We start from the raw sequence: 24,402 nt of genomic DNA, 5'->3' as shown, positions 1-24,402 counted from the left end.
AGAACTGGTTTGAAGAATCTTGTAACACATTAGGAAAAAAAACCAGCAGTAGAAGTGCAGCAGACTTATTGACAAAAAGCAAAATGTACCAAGCAGTAAGAGGCAGAAATTCAATATTCATAGAAAATTCTGCTTCTGTTTCCAAGGGCCTGCTGAAGGAACGCCAGAAAGTACAAAGGCACAGATGGAGATTTTCACAGCAGAACTGTGTGAGGAAGGAATTCTTAAGCGAGGAAGTTATTGGAGCGTTTTCTCAACTTGCTGTCTGTGTACGTTGTGTACAGCATATGATAACGACGTGCGGTGATCATTCCTAGACTAGGATGTGCTAACCATAACTAGGCAGTGTAGCATGGAGATCAAGCTCGTGGGTTCTGAACTTAGATTGTTTATAAATCCATTTACCACATTTTGGCTAAACGACTTTGACCAAGTTATTTAATTCACCTATGCCTCAATTTCCTCCTTTGTAAGTGTTAATAATGATAATAATAATGTTATGTCTTTCAGGCATATTTTGAAGCTTAAATTATATGATATAGGTATAGTTAACACAACAAAAGCCATTTTTATTATTAGGTACTTAATATTAGGCAATCAGTCTCATCTTAAGCATGGAATCCAAAGGATTGATGTGGAGTGGGTGTGGTGCGGGAAATATGTTTAGTTTAGATTTTCTTTAACAAACACAGAATTTTTTAAATGTGGGATTTTTTTCCTCTTCAAACTTCCAAAGATATAACAGAAACAACCAAAGACTAAAATGTCCATTTTCTTTTTAATTCATCATCTCTATTTTACTAAAATTTTCTGGCTTTCTTTGTACTTTTACAGCTGACAGATTTCTTCCTGGCTCAATAAGTCATGGAAAATACTTTGCATTGGTTGTTTGGTTTTTTTCTTTAATAGATCAGCTTTCCTATAACTGTTACTCTAACCTACTCATCATGGGTTTTTGTCCAGTTACCGTCAAAGTGGACACTTCCCTGGATCATTTTATTTGTCTGAATTAGGTTTAAGTGGCTACGCCTTCCTCATTAAATAGGTTTGACAAAAAGCAGGCTTCAATTCTGCTAATGTCTGGCATTTTCAATGAGGATATAATTCTCTGTCTCTTACATCTATGCCTTAGTTTTAGGCAGCACCTCCTCTTTGACTTCCCATTGCAAATCTGAATGCTTGGGAGACTGGATTTTCATTATTACTAAATCAGTAAGTTCTCATTCTGATAAGATATAAATAATTATTTTGCCTAAAATGATGGCTAAATAAATTCCTATATTATAGTTTGTTTCTTTGATTTCCACAACATAATAAAAGTTTGAATAATGTCCATATTTATTCATAATGGTAAAAGGTATACGTTTGGTATATATCTTTCATCCTTTTAACCTAAAAAATTAGCTAGCTTTACTCATTCATTCATTCATGTTATTCAAAAACTACTGAGAGCCTCCTAGGTGCTGAGAACTTAGTTACAACACTTTTATTTTAAAGGGAATAAATTTTAGCACAAATACTTAGAAATTTAGATACATTTTAGAAGGCAATGGCTTTCATTGAGTCATACAGTTGGCACTTAAACAACATGGGTTTGAACTGTGCAAGTCCACTTATACGCAGATTTGTTTCAAGAGTAAATACTACAGTAGTACACAAACCATGGTTGGTTGAATCTGAAGATGCAGAATTGCAGATAACACAGGGTGACTATAAACCATACATGGATTTTCATTTTTTTTTTTTTTAGTTATAACAGCACCATTTAATAAGGCTTTATTTTGTTCCAGCAGTATAGGTGACATACAGTGTCTCATCTAAGCTCACAACAAACATACAAATAAACAAAATAATTAAACTTAAATGACTTAACCAGGTTCACAATGTTCATACGTGACAGAGAGTGGACTCTAATCCAGATCTGACTTCAGCTGCAGTTAATGACAACCACACTATAGCTTTTGGTTCCCAGCAGAGGTAGTGCGTTATTAGAAGACTACTAAATCTCCATTCAGAAAGTCCTGGAAACTGTCCTGTGACTCAGCCCAGGGGACTCAGCTCTACCTCAGTTTCCTTCTTACGTCTCTAATCCTTCCTGGCTCACTTGCCATTCCCTAAATGTATACGTTCCCAACTTCCTACCTTCAGACTGTATCTTCTTCTCCTGAAAATCATCTTTTCCTCTCTACACAGCCATACATGGATTTTCAATTGCACAGAGGGTTGGCGCCCCTAGCCCCCTCCTTGTTCAAGGGTTAACTGTATGCCAAATTATGAACTCTTCATACCTTGTTCCCAGCAAACTTGTTCAAGAATTTTGAATCTGAAGATATATTTAATAGAATACTATAGTGATATTCTTTAAATGTCACATACCTTCATTGTAATAGTCACAATCGAGTGCTAAAAGGAAAAAAGAAGAAATGTTAAACTAAATAAGGATCTCACCACTTATCTGAATATATGCAAGATATGGTTTATCAATGACAAAGTGAAAGAACTCAGAACGACATCATTATTTGCGAGTTTTCTCTGAGCAAAGAGGATTCTTTGAGTGCTCTGTAATAATTCATTAAATTTCCTAAGATTATTTTATAGGTAGGCAAATATATCTGCCAATTTATAGATGTCCACTGAAAGTGTTAAAATCATAAGCTGTTCATCAGATGACTTACTATCTACACAAGTAAATGAAAAGTTTAGAGTCAAATCTGAACGCAAATTCAAAATGATGTTTTTAAAACTATGTCTCTTATCATTAGAACAGTGGAATTTCATAGCCATAAGAGAAATAGTCATAAACAGTATCTCTGAAAATGGTATGTAAATAATTTGTAGTTCAAATGTTACAGTCATAACAGTCTAACACAGAACAGAAAAACTTACTTCAAAGTTTCTTTTATAAATCCTTTAGCTATACTACAATTTATCTGCATTGTCCAAAGAATATAAAATTTACTCATCTTAAAGAAATTCTATTTCCATGAGTCCATGGTATCGCTTCTAAGATAAGACAATATGAATCTCTTCATAAGGTTCCCACCTAATGATGATGCCCTGAGAGGATACTCACAACAAATAGTAGATGATCTCCAGTGAACAGAAACCCCTTCCTGACAACACTTGTACGCATACGCCGCTACACTTGTGCATAAACATTCACAATCCCCACCAAGGTTACAGTTACACGTGTCTTCATGACAATTTTTGGCAAAAGAAGTAACATCAATCTGAAAATGAAGTGAAAGATAAATTAATTTCAAAAACTACTAACTACAACTGATTAAAATTCAACCTTCTAAAAGAAAACTAACTGGTAGATTTTCAAAATTTGCTGTTATCAGCTTAACACTGCCACCTAGAGAGTTCTCAATATCTCAAACTTCTATTCATCCAAAGGAATTTATTAGGCAAATGTAAGATCAAAGAACTAGCAACACAGGTAACGGGACTAACAAATATAACTTCAACATCTGCAATACAACAGATTAATATCTGTAGAAGCTCATTGTTTCTTTATTGGCATATTCTCATGGCATTAAAAGAATGTTCTACTTACAAATGTACTTTTGCTTAGTTTTTAATAATATCTTAAACTATTTTTAAAACTTCTATTGGAACCTAAAATTATTATGTTGGAAAGACATTTTAAAAGTTAAATTTCTAAATAAATTACATTCAATCTTGGGATGTGCTTCTAAAACCATTTTAAATGTGTCACTAATAATACTTTTAAACTATACTTTGGGTTAAGGAGAAGAATGCCCATTTGGTAGTGTCATCTGAAGAAAAATAAGCATTTATGGCTTTGATCAGTCATTTATGGCTTTGATGATGGACGTAAAAATGTTTCATAAACTGAAATAGATCATTAACAAGCATTATATACGCTGTTAAATAAGATGGAGTCAGGAAGAATGTAAATCAACTAAATGTGTCAGTGCCACAGAGAAACAAACTCCCAAATTTGTCTTCCTAACAAGGGTTAGGTAGTATACCTGAAAAGCCATTGGGTAGCTAAATTATTTGTCCTGTTCATCTCAATATTATAAATACAGCAGTACTTGTTTAAATTGGAAAGTTTAGTAAAGCATTCATTTACCACATTGCGACAAGGAGCAAAAACATCACTGTACAAAATGGAGCATTCTTTCTTGGCATAAGGAAATTTGTTTTGATGTGCCTCACAGGGTTTAAATAATTCACTTGGGGTTTCACACTGCGGAAAAAGAGAAAAGAATGTTTTTAAGGGGTGATTTCTGAAGCTGAAACCAGAGTAACCTAATCTGACTTCATCCACCACAATCATACCTAATATATTCACATTCTTTTAGACAGACTTTACCTAAAGCACCTGTGCTCAGCCAGCTCAGTGTTAATAGTATATATTATCTTTGAAAGCAACTAAATTTACTATTAAAATCATGAAAATATTAGAGAGTGAAGGTAAATCTTTTTTAAACTGTCAAGTGCAGCATTACATGACTAAAAAAAGTGCCTAAGCAAATTATTCTCTTTCCTTTAATTTTCACGTCCTTCATTTCTGTCACAAGCCATCCTCTGAGGAGTTGCATACACTCAAGTGTCTACAGGCTCACCTCCCACATACCAAACAATTCGGTCTCTGCCTCTTCTAATCCACCTCCCTGAAACTGGCCTGGAGAAGGCCATCATTGATATCGTTACTAAAAGTAAAGACAACTTTTCCATCTTCATCTCACTTGCCCTTTCGCTGTCTTTGATTCTGTTTCATACTTTACCCTTCTTACATGTCTCTCATGTGTTTCCGGTGGCACCACTAGGGTTTCCTCCTAGTTCATTTGCTGCCACTCTTCATCCTCCTTCCACCTCCCTTCTCTGCAAGACTTGATCTTCAAATCTCTATTTTTTTCATTCTATACACTTCTCATGCCTTCAGCAACCTGAATATGATAGTAACTACCAAATCCATATTTCCAGCCCATATCTCTTTTCTGAGATCTCAAAAATTGGGACATTTCCACATAAATATCTCTGTCACTTCTCTCTCAACACATTCTAAAATATACTTATCTTACACCATTGTCCTGTCCCCACTGTCCCCTACCACCCACTTTCCTCTGTGCCCTGTCTCCTGGAAGAGCACCAGTGTCTATGCAATAAGCCAGGAAGATGGGAGGCATTCCTGAATTCTCCAAATTCATCTTTCCTCATGCAGTCCTTTCAACAGATGCTGATGTTTCAGATGTCTCTCAGACTTAGATAGTTTTCTAAGTCTTCACTGATTTAACATTTCTTAGCTGGATTATAAGAGCCTAACTAATTTAGGGCCTTCGAGTCCAGATCCTAGCACACATATTTTGCAGCTTCATATTTTGCATTCCAGCCATTCCCTACTTCAAACCTTCCACCACAGCCATATTGAACTTCTTAAAATTCCTGTTAGGCACCATACTCACTCCAGTCTTCCTGACACGTTCTAAAGGGATGCTCCCTCCTTTGCTGCTGCACTCTTTCCCATCATCTTCACTTGTATAGCTCTTATGAGTCTTGTAGGAGTCAGCTCAATGGCACCTTCTTGGGGAACCTTCCTTTGACCATCACGAACTCCATGCTGTATACACCTCTATCCAAGCACCTGTCTCATATTTCCATTGTTAAGTTTTTCTACCTCGTCTGCTAAACTAGACTCTAAATTCCTAAGGGCAGTGGCTATGTTTTAATAATATTATGTGTTCATATATCCTGGAAAACATTAAGTGCTAAATAGAACTTACTGAATGAATTTTTTTTTTATTTTCAGCTTTGTCCATTAGGTATTAATGAGTCTAAAATTCTTTGATGAGTCCAAATATTTAAGTATTATTATAAATTAGATATTCCTTAATTCATTTTATATTTTAAAAAATAAAATCTTTATACTTTCCAACGTAGACCACAATGAAATATACTGCTTAAATTTTACTAAATTGGATGAATGTTTAATCCCAATCCCCTCTTATTTTTATAAAAAGATTTAGATATATTAGTAAATTAGGCAAAATAGTAAGGCAACTAACCAAACAGTAACCAACCAGGAAATTGTAGTTGCAGACACTACTTTCAGTTAGAAAAAAAATAGGTTAAAAAAAAAAGTAGAAGAAAAGAGTAGAACGAATTTCCAGTTTGACTGTTTTCTGAGTTCAGCATTTCTCAGATTGTGTCCCATAGAAAACTATTTCCTTGATAACTAATACACAAAAATGTAAGTTCTGTGTCAGTAAGTTCGGGAATCCCTTCAAACACATCCCTCCCTTAGAGGAATATAATGCCTCAAGAAATCCTTCAAAAAAGAAATATGCCTGACTTAATTTATTCTAACTGCTCCCAAAGGTAAGTTGGCCACAAATCCACTCCCTACCCCTCCCCATCCCACATCCAGCCATGTCTGGAGAGCAAATGTTAAGAAATACTGCCTTCGTTTATTCATTACCTTGAGTTGACAAAAGATACATCATTAGAAATACAAATAAAGAGAATTTTGCAGTGAAAGGAAAAGCATGAGATTAGAAGATGTGAATTCGAAAGTCACTCCTGCGGCTTTCTGGATATATAATATTAGACAAGTCATTTAACCTTCCTGAGTCTCAATTTCTTCATCTATAATATGGAGTCAACACCCTTTACATTACAAGACTGTCACAGGATTACATGAGAAATTAAAAGTGAAAGTAGTTTGAGTTTGTCAACTATGAATTACTGCACAAATATTACATAAAATAGTATTACCTAAATAAATTTTTCTGCAAGGATAAAATGTTTTAGTGGATAAATACAACAAAAAATATTTGTTTAGTTCTAAAATACATATATTCCACTTACCTGTCCTAATGCCCAACTATCTCCAAATACCTGGGCATTTCTCACTTCTAAGTTATTGGATGTGGTCATATCATTTGAAGTACATTTGTCAAAGTTTCCACATAATCCTGATAATTTGCCCTAAAGTAAAAGAAAATTATCATGAAATATTCTATATTCATTGTAACATTTAAGGACTAATATTCACTGAAATTTTCAAGAGATTTAAAATAGACATTTTAAGAATTTCCACAATAACCATTTTAAAAATGTTTCAAGAAGGTGGAATTTCATGTCTATTTAATTATATTTAACAGTTATTTTAGATTCTCAAAAATGTTTTTCCATCCCCCAAAGTTTATCTATTCACACTTACCATTGTATTAGCATTGATATAACTAATAATATAAGTAACTTGGAAAAGTATAATACAAACACTACAGTATTTGTACAAGTATAATACAAACATTACAGTATATGTCTGAGTGTGTATATACAAATATGTGTATATATATACATATTCTGTGTACATTTACATATTTACATTTTAATGATGAAAGACCCACTTCCTATTATGTTTAAGGTTTTCTAAGACTATAAATGTTGAAACCATAGAAATAATTTATCTTTCTTTAGGTCGTACTTTGAAAAGCCAAAACATTCAAAGCATAACTTTTAAAGAAAACGTTAACTCTATATTCATATACCATGCCACCATGAGACACAATAAATGAAATCCACATCTTACCTAATTTTTATACAGTTTGTTATGGGTTATGCAGTGGTTACTGCAAGTGCCGTATGGATTATCCACATCAACAATGTCCACTGCATTTTCTCAAATAATGTGAAAAACTTTTCTCTTGGGGAGGGAGGTGCATTAAGAGTACAGGGAAGAATGAGATTCCAAAAGCAATGAAAATCCTCCTTAAGCTTTGAAATTAAACAAACTGACCTCTCCCCTCATGTACTGAAGAATGGAACGCAGCCCTTTGTTAATGGTAAAGTTGGCTGCCCATGCCTCCAGCAAAGCTGACAATAACCTTGGGATTGCAACTGCCAAGGCCACTGTTTACCATGGTGCCTCTGCTCTCAGAAGCCGCAATACCTATTCAAAGACAGTGGCCTCTTCTGCTACTGCTCACCCCAAAATTTAAGGCAGCAGTAAAAGTAAGGGAAGATGTAGAAGAATAAATGGTTAATTTGTTTTCAAAAAAGTAAAGAAGGGAGGATACATGGTAGACAATGGCAGAAAACATAGCTGAAGAAGTATGGCAATGACTAAATTACTTCATCTTCATCAAAGAAATGCAAGATGCCAGCAAACACCTAAGAATAGATTTGGGGGCTTTATTTTGCTTAGGGCTGAAAGAAAATGACTTCAATATACAATCATATCTTAAGTTTATAACATTTTAAAATATTTTAAAATATGTATATTTTCTAGTTTTATAAGAATTTGTTATTACTATCCCCATTTTTCCCTAACTTGCCACAGATTATATCCATGAGTCTCAATTTCAATTTCAGATAAAGTGGATTTTTAAAACTATATCAACGTTTCAAAAACAACCTTAACATATAAATTTTAAATGTTTAATAAAATTTTAAATATCTAAAATAATAAAAATATTTAATAATATCTAGTACAATATTTAACAGTAAACAATAGTTAAAACAATCTAAAATATAAATTGACAAAAATTGTAAACAACCCGGATTGAATCTTCAACCATTAATGGATAATACAAACTAACACATCCATACACCAGAGTACCACTTAGCAGTGTATAGGAACAAACAATTAATTCATTCAACAATATGGATGAATCTTGAATGTATTTTGCCAAGTCAAAGAAGCCAGACCCAAAAGGCTATAGATTGCATGATTTCATTTCTACTGTATCCAGAAAAGGCAAAACTATGCAGATGGAAAATAGATCAATGGTTGCCAAGGGTGAGGGGTTGGAAGTAGGAGTTGACAACAAAGAGGCAACATGTGAGAAATTTGGGAATTGATGGATCTGTTCTATCTAGAACTGTGGTGGTAGATACACAACTCCATGCATTTGTTAAAATCCATAGAACTGCGGACCACAAAAGTAAATTATTTTACATTTTTTTTAGAATTTTACTGTATGTAAACTTAAAAAAAATATCCAGAATATGGAGGAAAAGATGGAATGCAAACTGTAATAAATGAATCTAACTCTACTACAAACATATCAAATAACCATGCTGCAGGGAATGGGAAAAAAAGAACCTGACCTAAGTAACTTTGAAAAACTGGATACTGTAAGGTTTAAGTAAAAAAGAACTGTATACAGCACTTGGTAAAATTGTTCTTCTCTGGGGTCTGAGTTAGTAATTCTGAAAATATAACTTATTTCTTAAAGGAAAACATCAATCATTTTATTTCTGTAAAACATCAAAAGGTAAATGTAATTTCATCTTTTGCATCTCATTTGGATTGACCTACCAAATAGGCTGACTTACCCTCCACTGTGGTCCAACTTTGATATGGATGGTTGTCTTTTTATCCCAAAGAATAGTGATGTCTTTCTCTGGAAAGTATACTACTATGTAGTACCCTGCCTTCCAAAGCTGGTATGTTGGTTTACTTTCCAGAAAAAAACCTGATCGTTTCTTAAAAAAAAAAAAAAAAGAAAAGAAAAAGCATAATAAAGAAAAAAATGAATTTCTTGTTTTCTCACCAAAATGTAAACATTAATTATATCCATCAATAATTATCTACGTACTAGTGTTTCTGCTTAGCCCTGTCTTTCCTGAATTTTGTAGTGAAAGACAGAACAAGTGCATAAAATAGGAAAATCATAAAATTTGTAACAAGATACACACTGGTGGATAGGCTCAACATGGATAAATGAGCAAAGGGAAAAAGGTATTTCAGTTATAGAGAAGAGCACAAACAAGGCGTGGACATAGAGTACATTAGGGGGATATACCTGCTGACCCAGAAATTTTATATTGATGGTGAATAAATATGATTGAGTACTAAAAATGTATGACTTTACCTGAATAATTGAAAAACAAAAGCACAAAGTGTGTGTGTGTGTATGTGTGTGTGTGTGTGTGTGTGTGTGTGTGTGTGTGTCTATAGAGAGAAAGAGGTGTTAAGGAGGACAGGGAGATGAATTTCCATAAAAGGAACTTAGGAAGGCTCTTTGCAAGAGGTGGAACATATATACTGATATGTAAGAAGCCATGATAGGAAGATATAAAGGGCTGGAAAAGAGAATGAGGAAGAAATCATCCCAAGAGAAGGGAATCAGTTTGAACAAAGGCTTAGGGGCAGGAAGTTTAAGATTGTTCAGTACTAAGGAGAGCACCAGAGAGCTACAGCATGGATTCCATGACAAGCATAGTCTGAGACCCTTTGCCATCAAGTTACCCATCACAATCAATGGCTGTTATTCCATGTGCAAAATGTCCTCGATAAAGGCTTTTGAATAGTAAAATGACAGACCATGTTTGTATATTAAAAGAAAATAATGTGTGTGCTAGAAAGGATAATAGGGAGAAACTAGAGACGGAACCCACTGGGAAAATTTAGAGTACCTTTAACCTAAAGTGAGAATATGCAATGTTCTTTATGGGCAAGGGCTATACCCTATAAAAGATTATGCTGAATCTGACATTGAAATTAAGTCACATAAAAACTTTAAAAATACATGGTTAAATCAAAGTAAATAAAACAAATTTAACCAGAAGCAAAATAAAAATTGTGAAGGAGATATGAATTCCTTTGGTTATTTTTCTCCCCCAAGTAAGAACAAAAGCGTAGCTTGGAAACACTGTACTATAGTGTACCGTTTTATAAATATTTCATAAGGCAAATTAAATAAACTCAGTCACATCCATAAGGAGTTTTCAGTCTCCTAGATCAAGGTCATACTTATAAGCGCTCGGTATATTGTATAGGACAGTATGAATTGTTAATGGACTCTACGTAACCTCATTTCCTTCTACTTCCAAGTGCCAAGTTGGAGTTATAGGGCAATGCCCTCAGTACCTGTGAGGGTCTGCACTCAACCTGGAAGTACCCTGTGTCTAAGTGAGCAAGGCGTTAAATGATAAAGAAAAAACACCATGGCAGGTAAAGAAAGACTAAAAAACAAAGGAAAAAAAATTTCCCTGTTTGATCAAGGGCTCTACATTTTCATTTTTCACTAGGTCCATAAAATGTGTAGCCTGCCAGGCCCCCATATCACCCTCTGCCATAGAACCTATTTTTACCATTTTGATTACACTTTTCAGGACCTTTCTATTATCTGATTTGTCTTTGGCATTATTATCTGTCTTCCCCCCTACATGAACGTTAGCTCCTAGAAGGATGCACTTTGTCAAGTTCATGGCAGTATCTGCAGCTTCTAGATCAAGGATAACATATATTTTTAACACCTTCCTGCACTGGCCTGTTCTTAGTTCTCAGCTTCCAGCCTGAACAGCAATAATCAAAGTAAGTAAGTGAAATGTTCGTAGCTTATAGCTCCTTTTCAATCCATGAAATACCTTCTTCATGTATTTTCCTATTAAACTTCCCTCAGACTGGTTGACATATCACTGGAACATAAAATAAATTTTTGGATACGATTATTGGACTTCCTTCAGGTTGGTTTTGTATTAGTTATCCTGATGTAAAAGCACATCCTCTCTATTTGCCTGTAGAGCTAAATCCTTCATTTTTATTAGACAAGGCAGTTTGCTACAAGAGAACAATGGTCAAAAGGAGATGGTGTACTCCTTACTTTTCAGATTAGGAAGGAAAGATGTTTCTCCTTATAAGGTTGAGGTATTATGAATTGGACCTCCACTTCAGGGGAGAATTACTGCACTTTAAATAAACTCTAGTGATGTTAGAAAAGTAAGTTATAAAAAGCAGAGAATTAAAACTTTTAAAATACAGCTTCAACTCATAAAATGTTTATATGCTACATATTTGATAAAATTAGAGTGGTACATTTATTGAAAAAAAAATAACAGGTTTTTTTCCTTCCCCTGAATGAGCAATCCATCTGCCATAAAACAAATGGTACTTATTTTCAATTTTGATGCTCAAGAAAAAATATTAGCCAGAGATTTGTTAGGGTCAAACTATCTTCATGATTTTTCTTCATCTTACTTTATACTTCACAACTTATATGAAGGAGATTCATCAGCACCTGCATTCAGGTGAAAATTGGAAGATGAACATTACACAGAACTGCAATTACCACTTCAAAAATGTGTCAAACAGTCTTTATAAAAGCATTTACTATTTTCAGTTTTTCTTTTTAACACATCCTTTCTCTTAGAGAGAACCTTCACCTATAAATGAATATCCAGCTGATGGCTACACCAAACTGCAGTAATTACTTCAAAAAGATGTTAGCACGACTTGTACAAACTCTGTTTTGCTCAAATCTTGATTGCTGCCTGGTTGGTCTCAACATTTCTTACTGAGACATGAGCTAAGACCTAGGGCACCGATTCTCAAACTTTAGTGTGCAGAATTTGGGGAAACCATTGAAATATTGATTGTCATCAACTTCAGCCATTCTAATTCCTGAGGTGGAATCCAGGAACCAGCTCTTATAATAAATATTCTAGATGATTCTAATGCAGAAGTTTTGCAAACCAAACTGAGAAACGCTAGTCTAAAAACTCAAAAATAGGCCACTTTATAAAGGCCATATGTCACATCATGTCACTTAATTCCAAAATTTCTTCCTTGTAGAATAAGTTCAAATATTATATTACACAGCCTCCTTGTCTACTACTGCCCTTGTCCCCAAGCTTCCTGCATGAAAGTCAATCTGGACGCTCTTCCCTGAATCTCTTTGCCTCACCCTCCCTCCACTATCCCCATCCACATCAACCAAACTAAACTGCTTGCAGTTCTCCAAACGTGCCATTTTATCTTTGAACTCTGCTCCTTTCAACATGACTGTTCCTCTGTACTGATTGCCTTTCTACTCTCTCTCTTCACCTCCCTAATACCTACTCATCCCTTAAGACTCAGTTCAAATCATTTCCCCCAAAGCATGTCTTCTGAGCCTTCAAAAATAAGGAGGGTGAAGGAGAGGAGGAGAGCCATTTCCCGAAATTCATTCTTTCATTTAATCCTCATGTGAATTTAGGAAGTAGATTCCATAATCATCCCAAATTTACAAATGGGAAAGCTGCAGCTTGGAGGGGTTAAATAAAGTTGCCCAATGTGACACAGTTAGCAGGTGACAGAATAGAGGTTCTAAGTGAGTACTAACTGACACCAGTCTATGCTCTTCACAACTACCCTGAACATCCCAGGTTGGTTTAGGTCTTCTTCTTAGGGATTCTCCTGATTTCCTAAACACACTCCTACCATAGCACACCACACTGCACAGCCTCATTTACTTGAAACGTGTCCCTCACCTCAGTATAAGTTCCTTAAAAGCAAGCACAGTGAGTGTCTTTTCACTGTTGTAGTCCCAATAATTAATACATAACTTTGTACAAAGTAGATATTATAAATAAATGATTGAATGAATGAATTTTATTCATTCTTTCAAACTGCACAGGCTCCAAGTTTACAAGAATGAACAAATAAGACAGCGGTCTCAATTCTCACAGAACTCACAGACAAATAGAAAAGACACAGACCACCACACAGGGGTCCCCAACCCCCGGGCTTTGGACTGGTACCGGTCTGTGGCCTCTTAGGAACCAGGCCACACAGCAGGAGGTGAGCAGTGGGCGAGAGAGAGAAGCTTCATCTGTATTTACAGCCGCTCTCCATCACTTGCATTATCACCTGAGCTCCACCTCCTGTCAGATCAGCGGCAGCATTAGATTTTCATAGAAGCGTGAGCCCTACTATGAACTGCGCATGTGAGAGATCTAGGTTGCCTGATCCTTATGAGAATCTAATGCCTGATGATCTGAGGTGGAGCTGAGGCAGTGATGCTAGCGCTGGGGAGTGGCTGCAAATACAGATTATCATTAGCAGAGAGGTTTGACTGTGCGGAGACCATAATAAATCAATTGCTTGCAGACTCATATCAAAACCCTATCAGTGAGTGGCAAGTGAAAACAAGCTCAGGACTCCCAGTGATTCTGTATTATGGTGAGTTGTATAATTATTTCATTATATATTACAATGTAATAATAATAGAAATAAAGTGCACAATAAATGTAATGCACTTGAATCATCCCTAAACCATCACCCAACCCCCCGGTCCATGGAAAAATTGTCCAGTCCCTGGTGCCAAAACCAGTGCCTGGTGCCAAAAAGATTGGGAACCACTGCCACCACACAAGTAATTTCACTAAAGTGTGATGCATGTCCTGACAGAGAGCTTGAGGGCAAGAGGAAGAACTCCTTGAAGGAGATAAGATGAGACTTATCACATAAGAATAAGTTAAATGGAAAGGCTGATCCAGGTAGGAGCAATGACATTCATGAAGAACCAGAGGTGAGAGAAAGAATATAGAGCATTTGAAGAACTGATAAAAGCTCCAACTTCTGGAACATGGGCTTGAAGCAGAAAGCGATGAGAGGTACAGCAGGAGAGGCAGCAATGGCCAGATTGGTGAGGCCATGTAAGGGCAATGGGAGGTCACTTGAAAGTTTTGAAGCACTAAGGTGTCAGGAGATTACATTTCCATTTTAGGAAAACCACTCTGGCTGCACTGTGGCAGGATGGATCAGAGGGGAAAAACTAAGACAGGAGGCCAGGTGTCTAGCTTGGAGAATGTTGAAGTACTCCAGGTAACAGGTGACAAGGAAAGAATCAGCAAATGGAGAAGTGGAGTATAAACAAAAGAGACAAATCAAGTATGATTTACTGAAGCTACATAAAATGACAAAGAAAAAAATTCAAATCTAGTAACCACTCATAAAGAAAAGTACCCCCACAAAGTTTCTATTTTATTTTCAGTATCCTCAGGACAAGTTAAAATGATTTACAAGAAATAATTCACTAACCTGTTTGTAAGGAGTATCATGCAGGTAAATGTCAGTGTCCCCAACTGAAATCAAAACACTTTTAGAACAAACAATATCGTTGTCAAAGCATTTCTTGTTCTGGCTAATGACAGATATATCTGAATCATCTGTACTCTGAAATGTCAAAAATATTATATTAATACAAATGTATATTATATATAACTTTTACTTATTTTTCATTAACAAATCTTAAAGAAGTCCAAGATTTACAATGAATTGTATTGAAATTGAGATACAACTTACCTCTAAAATAAAAATCATTTTGATCTAATAATGTGAAGAATTTAATAAAAGTATACCAAGATAGCTCAATCTTTAAACATTTATCTATAATAGCTCCTGTTAAAATGTTTTTCCAACAAGGATTTTTTTCCATTTTATTATTACAGCTCAAATTTATCAACCAGTTTCTTCTTATCAAATACCCAACAAGACATGTCATGTAGGGGAATTTTAAAAGAAATATTTTCATTTTAGACAACATCTTTTGTTTTATTTTAAGCCAGTTTTCTGGCTAAATAATTATTTGCCTACAAGATAAAATTGCAATAAATATAAAACTTTGACACTGTATTAGTAAATAAAATGATGCATATCATTTGAGGGCTTCCTTCCAACTTTACATGCATTGTCTCATTTAATTCTTATGATAATTCTTGAATTATGTATTATCTCCATTTTACAGATCAAGAAACAGAGGTTAAGAAGGATTAAATGAATGTCCAAAGTCACTTAGCTAAATAAGGGCAGAGACAGAGTTCAAAACCCTCTTTTTTAATGCCACTTGCAGAGCAATTAGGAAGAGTTTAGTAACGGTTGAGGAGAAAATTCAGTTGTAGGTTATACGAAATCCTTAGTTCCAGAGACTATTATTTAGTCCCACACACTCTCAATCTAACCTTTTCACCAGTTACCTCACCCTCACCTTCCTTCAGCCACTCCTCTCTCTATCCACTGAGAACTCTCTGTCTGGAAACAGGGTTTTTAACTTTTATTCCAGTTTAATAGATGGGCTTCAATAGTTCTACAGACTCTGGAATTTCATTGTAAAATGCTGTTTTTGAGTATCTGTATTTTTCTAGGAAGAAAGTCTATGATTTTCATCAAATTTTTGAAGTGGTCCTTTTCACCCCAAATGTTAAAGCCACACTGCCCTGAGTCCTTCCACTACCTAGTGGAAGGTGGGAATTTCATCAAAAGGAAAGGGACAATTCTCTTTGAACTCAAATTCCAATTTTCAAAGGCTCACATACATTTCCTGAATCCTTTTCATTTTTAGATATATGGGGCAGTGTTTATTTTCAAAGTGAGAAGAGTCCTTAAATGTTTGGAAATCATATAGGTCTTGATGTAAATTCTCCATACTTAGTTTTTTATACCACCAACAATACGAACACTAGCTCAATATAATTCTTGGTTTGGCCAAATTCTTCCTGTCTTATTAGTAATCACTATAACACAGTGCCTAGAGGATAGGTTTTCAATGAATGCTGTTGACAGAGTAATTAATTTGTTCCTCTGTGACCCAATTTTCCTTACTTTATAAGAACCGAGAGCTTTTTCTTCTTCTTAAACAATTGTTTTCCAAAGCATTGCCTAAACTTTGAAAAGGAGAATAATAAGGGTCATCAAGATGATTACGGCATTGTATTACTCAAAAAATAATGCCACACTTTTCTGCCTTTATGAACAATTTTCAAAGAAGAAATATATATATAATTCAGGGTTTTGTTTTCCTCTTCCTCTTGGAAAGAGTTATTTAGATTAAGGGATGTGAAAAGCTGGCTGAAAGGATTCCTATTGCCATTACATTTCTATTACTATTAATTAAAGTGCCTCAATGTTAGCTTTAGTCTTTATATTAATTCAGAAATGCCATGAAATATTCTATATTGTATCGTCTGCCTGGTAATATCATGTTATGCTGACAGTAACTTGAAACTATCAAGTCCTAAGAGTCACATTTCTCCAATTTCCGTTTCTAATATATATTTCAAGTTAATATTAGGTTTGGAGATAATGCTACAGAGTTGCTAAGCAACACAGTAAGTAACACAAAGCTAGAGGAAAAAGGTCAACAGCAATGTGCCACATAGATTCCTCAAACCCTTTATGCTCAGGTACTGAAAACACTGATAGAGAATATTCTCCCAAGTGATTCCAAAACATAAAATGTCAGCACCTCTCAAGGTAGCATATTATTTTACTTGCTATGTCAGTCTAAGACCTGTCATAGTCCCAGCCCCTTTTAACAGTAACTATCCCACAGAAAGTCCCTGCTGATACAGTAGCCTCAGGCAGCCATGGTTTATGTTCCACAGCTGAATGGCCCCAAAGCAGCACATTCTTTGATGGGCCAAGGGACTTTTTAATGCAGGCAAAAAAAAAAAAAAAAAAGACAACTCTAGACAATTAGATTACCTCCCACATTTGAACCAAAAGGAATGGAATGTAAACAAAAGATGGTATACTTATCATTTTTTAAAAGAAATGCTTATTATCTCAACTCTATAATGTATCTTGGGCTTTAATGTGTTCCTTAATTTTACCATTTCCTTTTTCACTTACTTTTATTCCCTTAACATACATTTAAATTCTTATTAGTTAATTCCATCATCTCTTTCATAACTTCTGGAAGGCAGAAAATATTTTTATTTTATGGGGAGTAAATTTTATTCAGAGTGAAATCTTCATCTAATTTTTACATGTTACTTCTTTCTTTCCTTCTTTCTTCTCTATCTCTCTTTCTTTTTTTCCTGAAGTGCCACATCATTGTATAATTACTATGCCATTAATTTGCATTTTACTCTTATTTGACAGAGAAAGCTCTATCTGGCTCTATCTAGATCTTTACATTTACCTAAATAGGGTGTAATGATTTCCTTTGACTTCTTTTCCTCTCTGTTTTCACTTCCTGTGGATGGATGGACAGATGGATGGATGGATGGATAAATACATACCTACGTACATACATAAATGCATACAGGGTTTATCCTTCAAGATATTATGAGATTACAAGCAACTAAGAGTTTTATAGAGGAGACAGGCATGAAAATATGGAACTTGTGAGTCCCAGTGTTCTAAGAAACTCTTGGAGAAAGAAGCCACCAGAGGAGACTGAGGAGTGGTCAAAGACCAGCAGAAGCAGTAGAATTACCTCAGAGAAGACAAAGCAAGAACCACTTCAAAAAAGGAAGATAAAAATTTAAAAGGTTTAATTGGATTTTGCATAGGTCATCATTAACTTTTACAGTGGCAATTTTATATGAATTTTGTGATTTGGTGATTAATAACTCTCCACCACCAGCCTAAGTTTCAAAGGACCCTAAACTGATATCTATGTTTGCACATTCTGTACCTCCACTCCTCAGTATAGGGCCTGACACATAGAAATCACACAAGAAATATTGACATGAAAAATGATGATATGATACAAGGTATAAAAATTTGAGAGCGATGAAATTAGAAGGGTTTTCAGAGACTTAAGGAGAGCACCAAACATTTGAGCTATCAACTGAACAGAATGTTGAAAAACCTAATCTAGAACAAGTTACAGGAAGAAACCTAGCAGTGACAGGGGCCTGTCATAGATAATGGAGGTAGAGTTTGGCTCTGAAATCCAGGAGTTGGAATATTAAATTTCCCACTTTTGCTGAAAACATCCAGTGTCCTCTCTTTCTTTGAGCTTATAGCAAGTCAAGTTGCTGTTTGGTTTCTCAACTCTTTTTACTCTTAAAAAATTCTTACCTCAGGAAATACAATTATGAACTTTGTCCTAGATTTGCTTCAACACACTTAAAAAATAATGTGCTATATTCCTTGTGCTATTTAAAGTATAGCATAAACAGCCTCCAAAATGAATAAAATATCAGAGAACTTGAATTTTTAAAGTTCTTTTTTTTTTTTTTTTGCGGTACGCGTGCCTCTCACTGCTGGGGCCTCTCCCGTTGCGGAGCACAGGCGCCGGACGCGCAGGCCCAGCGGCCATGGCACACGGGCCCAGCCGCTCCGCGGCATGTGGGATTCTCCCGGACCGGGGCACGAACCCGCGTCCCCTGCAGCGGCAGGCGGACTCTCAACAAATGCGCCACCAGGGAAGCTCGAATTTTTAAAGTTTGATAAACATCAACAAAGATAGGGTAAGTATTCGCTGGAATCAGATTAAATTTAAAACTCCACAACCCAGGGACTTCCCCTGGTGGTCCAGTGGTTAAGATTTTGCCTTTCAATGCAGAGGGTGCAGGTTTGATCCCTAGTCAGGGAGCTAAGACCACACATGCCTTGTGGACAAAAAAAAACATAAAACAGAAGTGATATTGTAACAAATTCAGTGAAGACTTTAAAAATGGTCCACATTAAAAAACAAAAAAGCTCCACAATCCAGAGATTAAAAAGAAAAAAAAAAAAACTTTACAATTCCTTCAATATGTCAGAGTCTAGTGACATTATACTTTCAAGATAAAGCTGAGTATTAATTTTTTAAAGTCCCATTGGCAAATAAAAGGAAAATTTTTATGAATTTGTTTACTAGATCCTTCACAGGGCCCAAAAAAATAAATGATAAGTTTTACCAGATAAAAATGCGTTACAAATGACAAAGTCTGGAATTTGTAATCAAGACAGGGAGGAAAGAGAGCTGCTTGACAAGGAAGAAGGAATTAAATATGATATTCACAGAAGTGATTCTTGTCTATGAAAAAGCAGCAAGTAAATGAATGGTGCTGGCAGCCATTCTATCCTTCTCAAAGGAAATGCTGATTCTTAAAAAATAAATTAATTAATTAAAATTGCAGCAGAAAATCTCCAAGTGTTGAGAAATTTACTATCTGGAATGATAGTATTTCAAAACCATGACTATTAGGTTTCATTGGTTAATCACTAATTTGTCTTTGGTATGAAATAATTACTCCATGGTCAAATAAAATATTTCTTGGCTTATCAAGTATATGTTGGTCATGCTGGAGAGGGTGTGGAGAAAAGGGAACCCTCTTGCACTGTTGGTGGGGATGTAAATTGATACAGCCACTATAGAGAACAGTATGGAGTTTCCTTAAAAAACTAAAAATAGAACTACCATACAACCCAGCAATCCCACTACTGGGCATATACCCTGAGAAAACCATAATTCAAAAAGAGTCATGTACCACAACGTTCATTGCAGCTCTATTTACAATAGCAAGGACATGGAAGCAAACTAAGTGTCCATCAACAGATGAATGGATAAAGAAGATGTGGCACATATATATACAATGGAATATTACTCAGCCATAAAAAAGAAATGAAATTGAGTTATCTGTAGTGAGGTGGATGGACCTAGAGTCTGTCATACAGAGTGAAGTAAGTCAGAAAGAGAAAAACAAATACCGTATGCTAACACATATATATGGAATCTAAAAAAAAAAAAAAATATGGTTCTGAAGAACCTAGGGGCAGGACAGGAATAAAGATGCAGACATAGAGAATGGACTTGAGGACACGGGGAGGGGGAAGGGTAAGCTGGGACAAAGTGAGAGAGTGGCATGGACTTATATACACTACCAAATGTAAAATAGATAGCTAGTGGGAAGCAGCTGCATAGCACAGGGAGATCAGCTCCGTGCTTCGTGACCACCTAGCAGGGTGGGATAGGGAGGGTGGGAGGGAGATGAAAGAGGGAGGAGATATGGGGATATATGTATATGTATAGCTGATTCACTTTGTTATACAGCAGAAACTAATACACCATTGTAAAGCAATTTTACTCCAATAAAGGTGTTAAAAAAAAAGGCGTATACAATTCTAAAACTTGAAGCTTTAGACTTTTAATATTCTTTATATCTTATTTTTACCACATGAACCCTAATGACAGATCTTAACCCAGATATTTAATTAGGTACTCAAATGTTGGAATAACATTTCCTATAACATGTCTTCTCATATACAGGTTTGCATGTCTCATTAAAATCTGAGACTGAACATTATGTATGCATTTTTACAGAAGGATATAGTAGAAAATTAAAGTGATGATAGGAAATCAGGTTTATAAAATCTAAACGCCAAACCTTAATGGCTCTTGCCTGCTAAATAAAATGGCACTGTTATATTGCAGCACCAATAAATAAAGACTGCTACCATCATTCAGGATCAAACAGAAGAAGATACTTTCATTTTGTCAGGAATCAGAGTTGAGACAAATATTCTACTTTCTGCACAATCACTTTTCTGTACACTTGAAGCTAACACAACATTGTAAATTAACTATGCTTCAATTAAAAAAAAACAATAATTGTTTGAAAATTCAGTGGTAAATACTATGATTTCTCTACTGCAAAGACAAATGAGGAGTTAAGGAAAAGCCAGGCAGATCAAATAAGCAGTTGTTAAGAGTTCACCAAATGCCCAGCATTTTGCAAAATGACTGGGGGGAGGAAAAAAGAAATGTAGGTCCTGATCCTTGTTTCAAAACTTCAGAATTTTCTTGCAAAATTCTATCTTAATAAATAGAGAAGGCGTGTTTTTGTTAACACAGTTTACATTTAATAGGCCCTAAAAATTGTTTATTAAATGAATGAAATGATAATGCATGAGCAAAGACCATTGTCACACATTGGAAAATGTTTGCAAAGATGGTGATACATGAACAAGGTTTAAAATGTTTTTAGTAAATACTTGTAAATAATTTTTTCCCTACACAAAATGAAAACAAAGTTTGGCAGAATTTTTGTTTTGCTACTTAAAATGAAAGCATAAAAAGCATCATTAATTAAACTCAATGACATATCCAATGGGAACATGTCATGTTTGATACAATATTGTCAATGATACTTCGTTTTTTCTAGATGTGACAAAGTTTACTATTCAGAAGAAGAGAATTTCAAAAACAGTTAAAATTCATTTTTTTTTTTTTTTTTTTGCAGTACGCGGGCCTCTCACTGCTGTGGCCTCTCCCGTTGCGGAGCACAGGCTCCGGACGCACAGGCTCAGCAGCCATGGCTCACGGGCCCAGCCGCTCCGCGACACGTGGGATCTTCCCCGACCGGGGCACGAACCCGTGTCCCCTGCATCGGCAGGAGGACTCTCAACCACTGCGCCACCAGGGAAGCCCAAAATTCATTTTTTAAAGAAGAAAATGCTTTACATCCTTGCTATTCAAAGAGTGGACTATGGACATGAAACATCAGGGTAGTTTATTAAAAATTGCGGAATCCAAGATACTGCTCCAAACACATAAAATCAGAATCTATATTGTAACAAGATTTCCAGGTGATGTGCATACATACTAAAGTTTAAGAAGCACTGTTCTACATATTTCATGTTAAAGGCATGTATATGAGTTTATAACAAAGATTACTAATTAAGTGTAAGCTTGTGATTTCTACCCTCTAAAAAAATGGTTAAAAAACTGAGCAAGTAATTTTTCAGCTCTTATAGTACAACCATAATTGTGTTAGCCCTTATGAGGAACCCAAAAGCAGTATAACGCAGAGCTCTGATATAAAATGATACACAATCTAATTGAGCACACATAAAATAATCAGAATATAATGGGCTGCTTACTTTTGACATGATGACTATTAAATACAATAGGATGTGGAAGAACAGAACAGATAAATGTGAACTAGAAAAGTTATTTTGAGGGAGTAGAGGCAATCAGGTATAGGAAAATACCCTGAGAAAAGACATAAAGGAGGGGTGGAGCTAACTGAGACCCTTGAAAGGTTATCAAAGGCTCTCAAGGGAAGTTTGATTTTATGGAAGCTGGTAATTGGGAGTCAACCGTAGTTCTTAGAAAGCAATGACATGATAGCAATGTGAGTCTTAGAAAGATTAACAGAATGAAAAAAGTGTATTATTATAGGGATGAACTTGAGTCAGAAGAGCCTAGAAGTTGAAGGTCAGAGCTGTCCATGTCAATTTGGAACTCATCAGCTTGTAGATGAGGTTGAGATGGTAGAGAGGGATGATCATACCAAGCATTAGGAGAAAAGGGCAGAGAGCCAAGAACAGACATCCAGTTCAGTCAATATTCAGTGGACAACTATGTTCCCAGCACAATGCTCTACACTGGTAAAACAATGGTGACTAAGGTTTGGTCCTTGCCCTGAAGGAGCCAACTCAGTCATCTATGGTCTGGGACTTATGCTAAAAGAAAAGGCAACAAAGAGACAATGGAGAAACCAGAAGAGACACTGAAGGGCTCCAACAGCATAATATCTAGAAAGTCAAAGGAAGAGGGATCTTAAGGAATGTCAGAGACACCTAAATATCAAGAGAAGTAAGGATTTGGTATAAAATCAGTCTGATGCATTTTGAGAAAAAAAGTATCTGTTTATGTATTCAAATCTCTAAATTGTTATTTACTTTTCCAAGCTTCTCAATTTACAACCTAAACTTCAGGGGACAAGAAAATTCTCATGTAAAATTGTTTGCTAAATAAGCCTTGTTCTAAGAGGACAAATACTCATAGAACATATATGTATCACTGTGCTTTTCCTATGCTCCAAATAGTATCAAAACCACACACATAGGGCTTCCCTGGTGGCGCAGTGGTTGGGAGTCCGCCTGCCGATGCAGGGGGCGTGGGTTCGTGCCCCGGTCCGGGAGGATCCCGCATGCCGCGGAGCGGCTGGGCCCGTGAGCCATGGCCGCTGAGCCTGCGCGTCCGCAGCCTGTGCTCCGCAACGGGAGAGGCCACAGCAGTGAGAGGCCCGCGTACCGCAAAAAAAAAAAAAAAACCACACACACACACACACTATAGGCAACACACACACACACAAACACACAAATTATAGGCAACCCCTATAGGCAACTTGTCATCTTCTATAATTATCTCACTGCCAAATCCATTCCCAGGGATTTATTCTTTAAGAAACTTAAAATTTTTCATAAAGAAGGCTAAAAATAGCACTGAAAGGGAAACTCAGTGGTTTCCATTGAGGCTATAGATTTTACTGTTTGTTTTTTATTTAATATAACTAATACAAAATGGGAATATGTCTACTTTCTTGACATATGCTTAAAGAACAGGATCATACATGAAGCTCTAAAAACATAACAGCCTTACCCAGAAAAAAACACAAATTCAAGATAATCACATGTTACCTCGCTGGAGAAAAAGATGTTATTTTGCTTATTTTTGTGCAACTTCTTCCTAAAGCTTACATTTTTCATTTAGAAATTTAATTCTGGGATCAATGATATCTAAATAAAATTTAGGGTTACAGAAAATCCGAATGCATTAAAGATATGAGAAATTTTAAGGATTTTATCAGATATACAGAGCCCAGGGTTTACCAAAGCATACCATCAAAATAGCATGTCTAGAATTGAGAACCATGTCGTTTTGATTGCTACAACTATAAACAATACGTGGTCCAAAACATGATTTAATGTCTGATATTTGTATTCACCAAACTAAACCAATAAAAATAAAAATGGCTGACATTTATTAAGCAGTTACTAAATAGCAAGCACTCTCTGAGAGTTTTACATATATTTATTTCATTCAATCCTAAGAACTACCCCAGGAGATAGGTACAATTATTATCCTCATTTTACAAATGAGAAAACAGAGGCACAGAAAGTTTACGAATTAGCCCATTACTTATACATAATAA

General features: G+C 35.6%; 1 protein-coding gene across 1 annotated transcript in view; it reads right to left on the bottom strand.

The window, feature by feature from the left end:
- OTOGL (otogelin like) overlaps positions 1-24,402 on the bottom strand; it is a 148,889-nt gene that overhangs the window by 61,758 nt on the left and 62,729 nt on the right. The window contains exons 26-31 of the mRNA XM_033431337.2: positions 14,786-14,920; positions 9,316-9,465; positions 6,841-6,960; positions 4,103-4,219; positions 3,074-3,230; positions 2,377-2,403 (exon numbers count right to left, since the gene is read on the bottom strand). Coding sequence (XP_033287228.1) covers positions 2,377-2,403; positions 3,074-3,230; positions 4,103-4,219; positions 6,841-6,960; positions 9,316-9,465; positions 14,786-14,920 — 706 coding nt within the window. The remainder of the gene's footprint in view (positions 1-2,376; positions 2,404-3,073; positions 3,231-4,102; positions 4,220-6,840; positions 6,961-9,315; positions 9,466-14,785; positions 14,921-24,402) is intronic.

This window comes from Orcinus orca, chromosome 11 (assembly GCF_937001465.1).
Source record: "Orcinus orca chromosome 11, mOrcOrc1.1, whole genome shotgun sequence".
In the NCBI taxonomy this organism is placed as follows: Eukaryota; Metazoa; Chordata; class Mammalia; order Artiodactyla; family Delphinidae; genus Orcinus; species Orcinus orca.
Note: the sequence above shows the minus strand (reverse complement) of the source record. Positions and strands in the feature narration are given on the sequence as shown.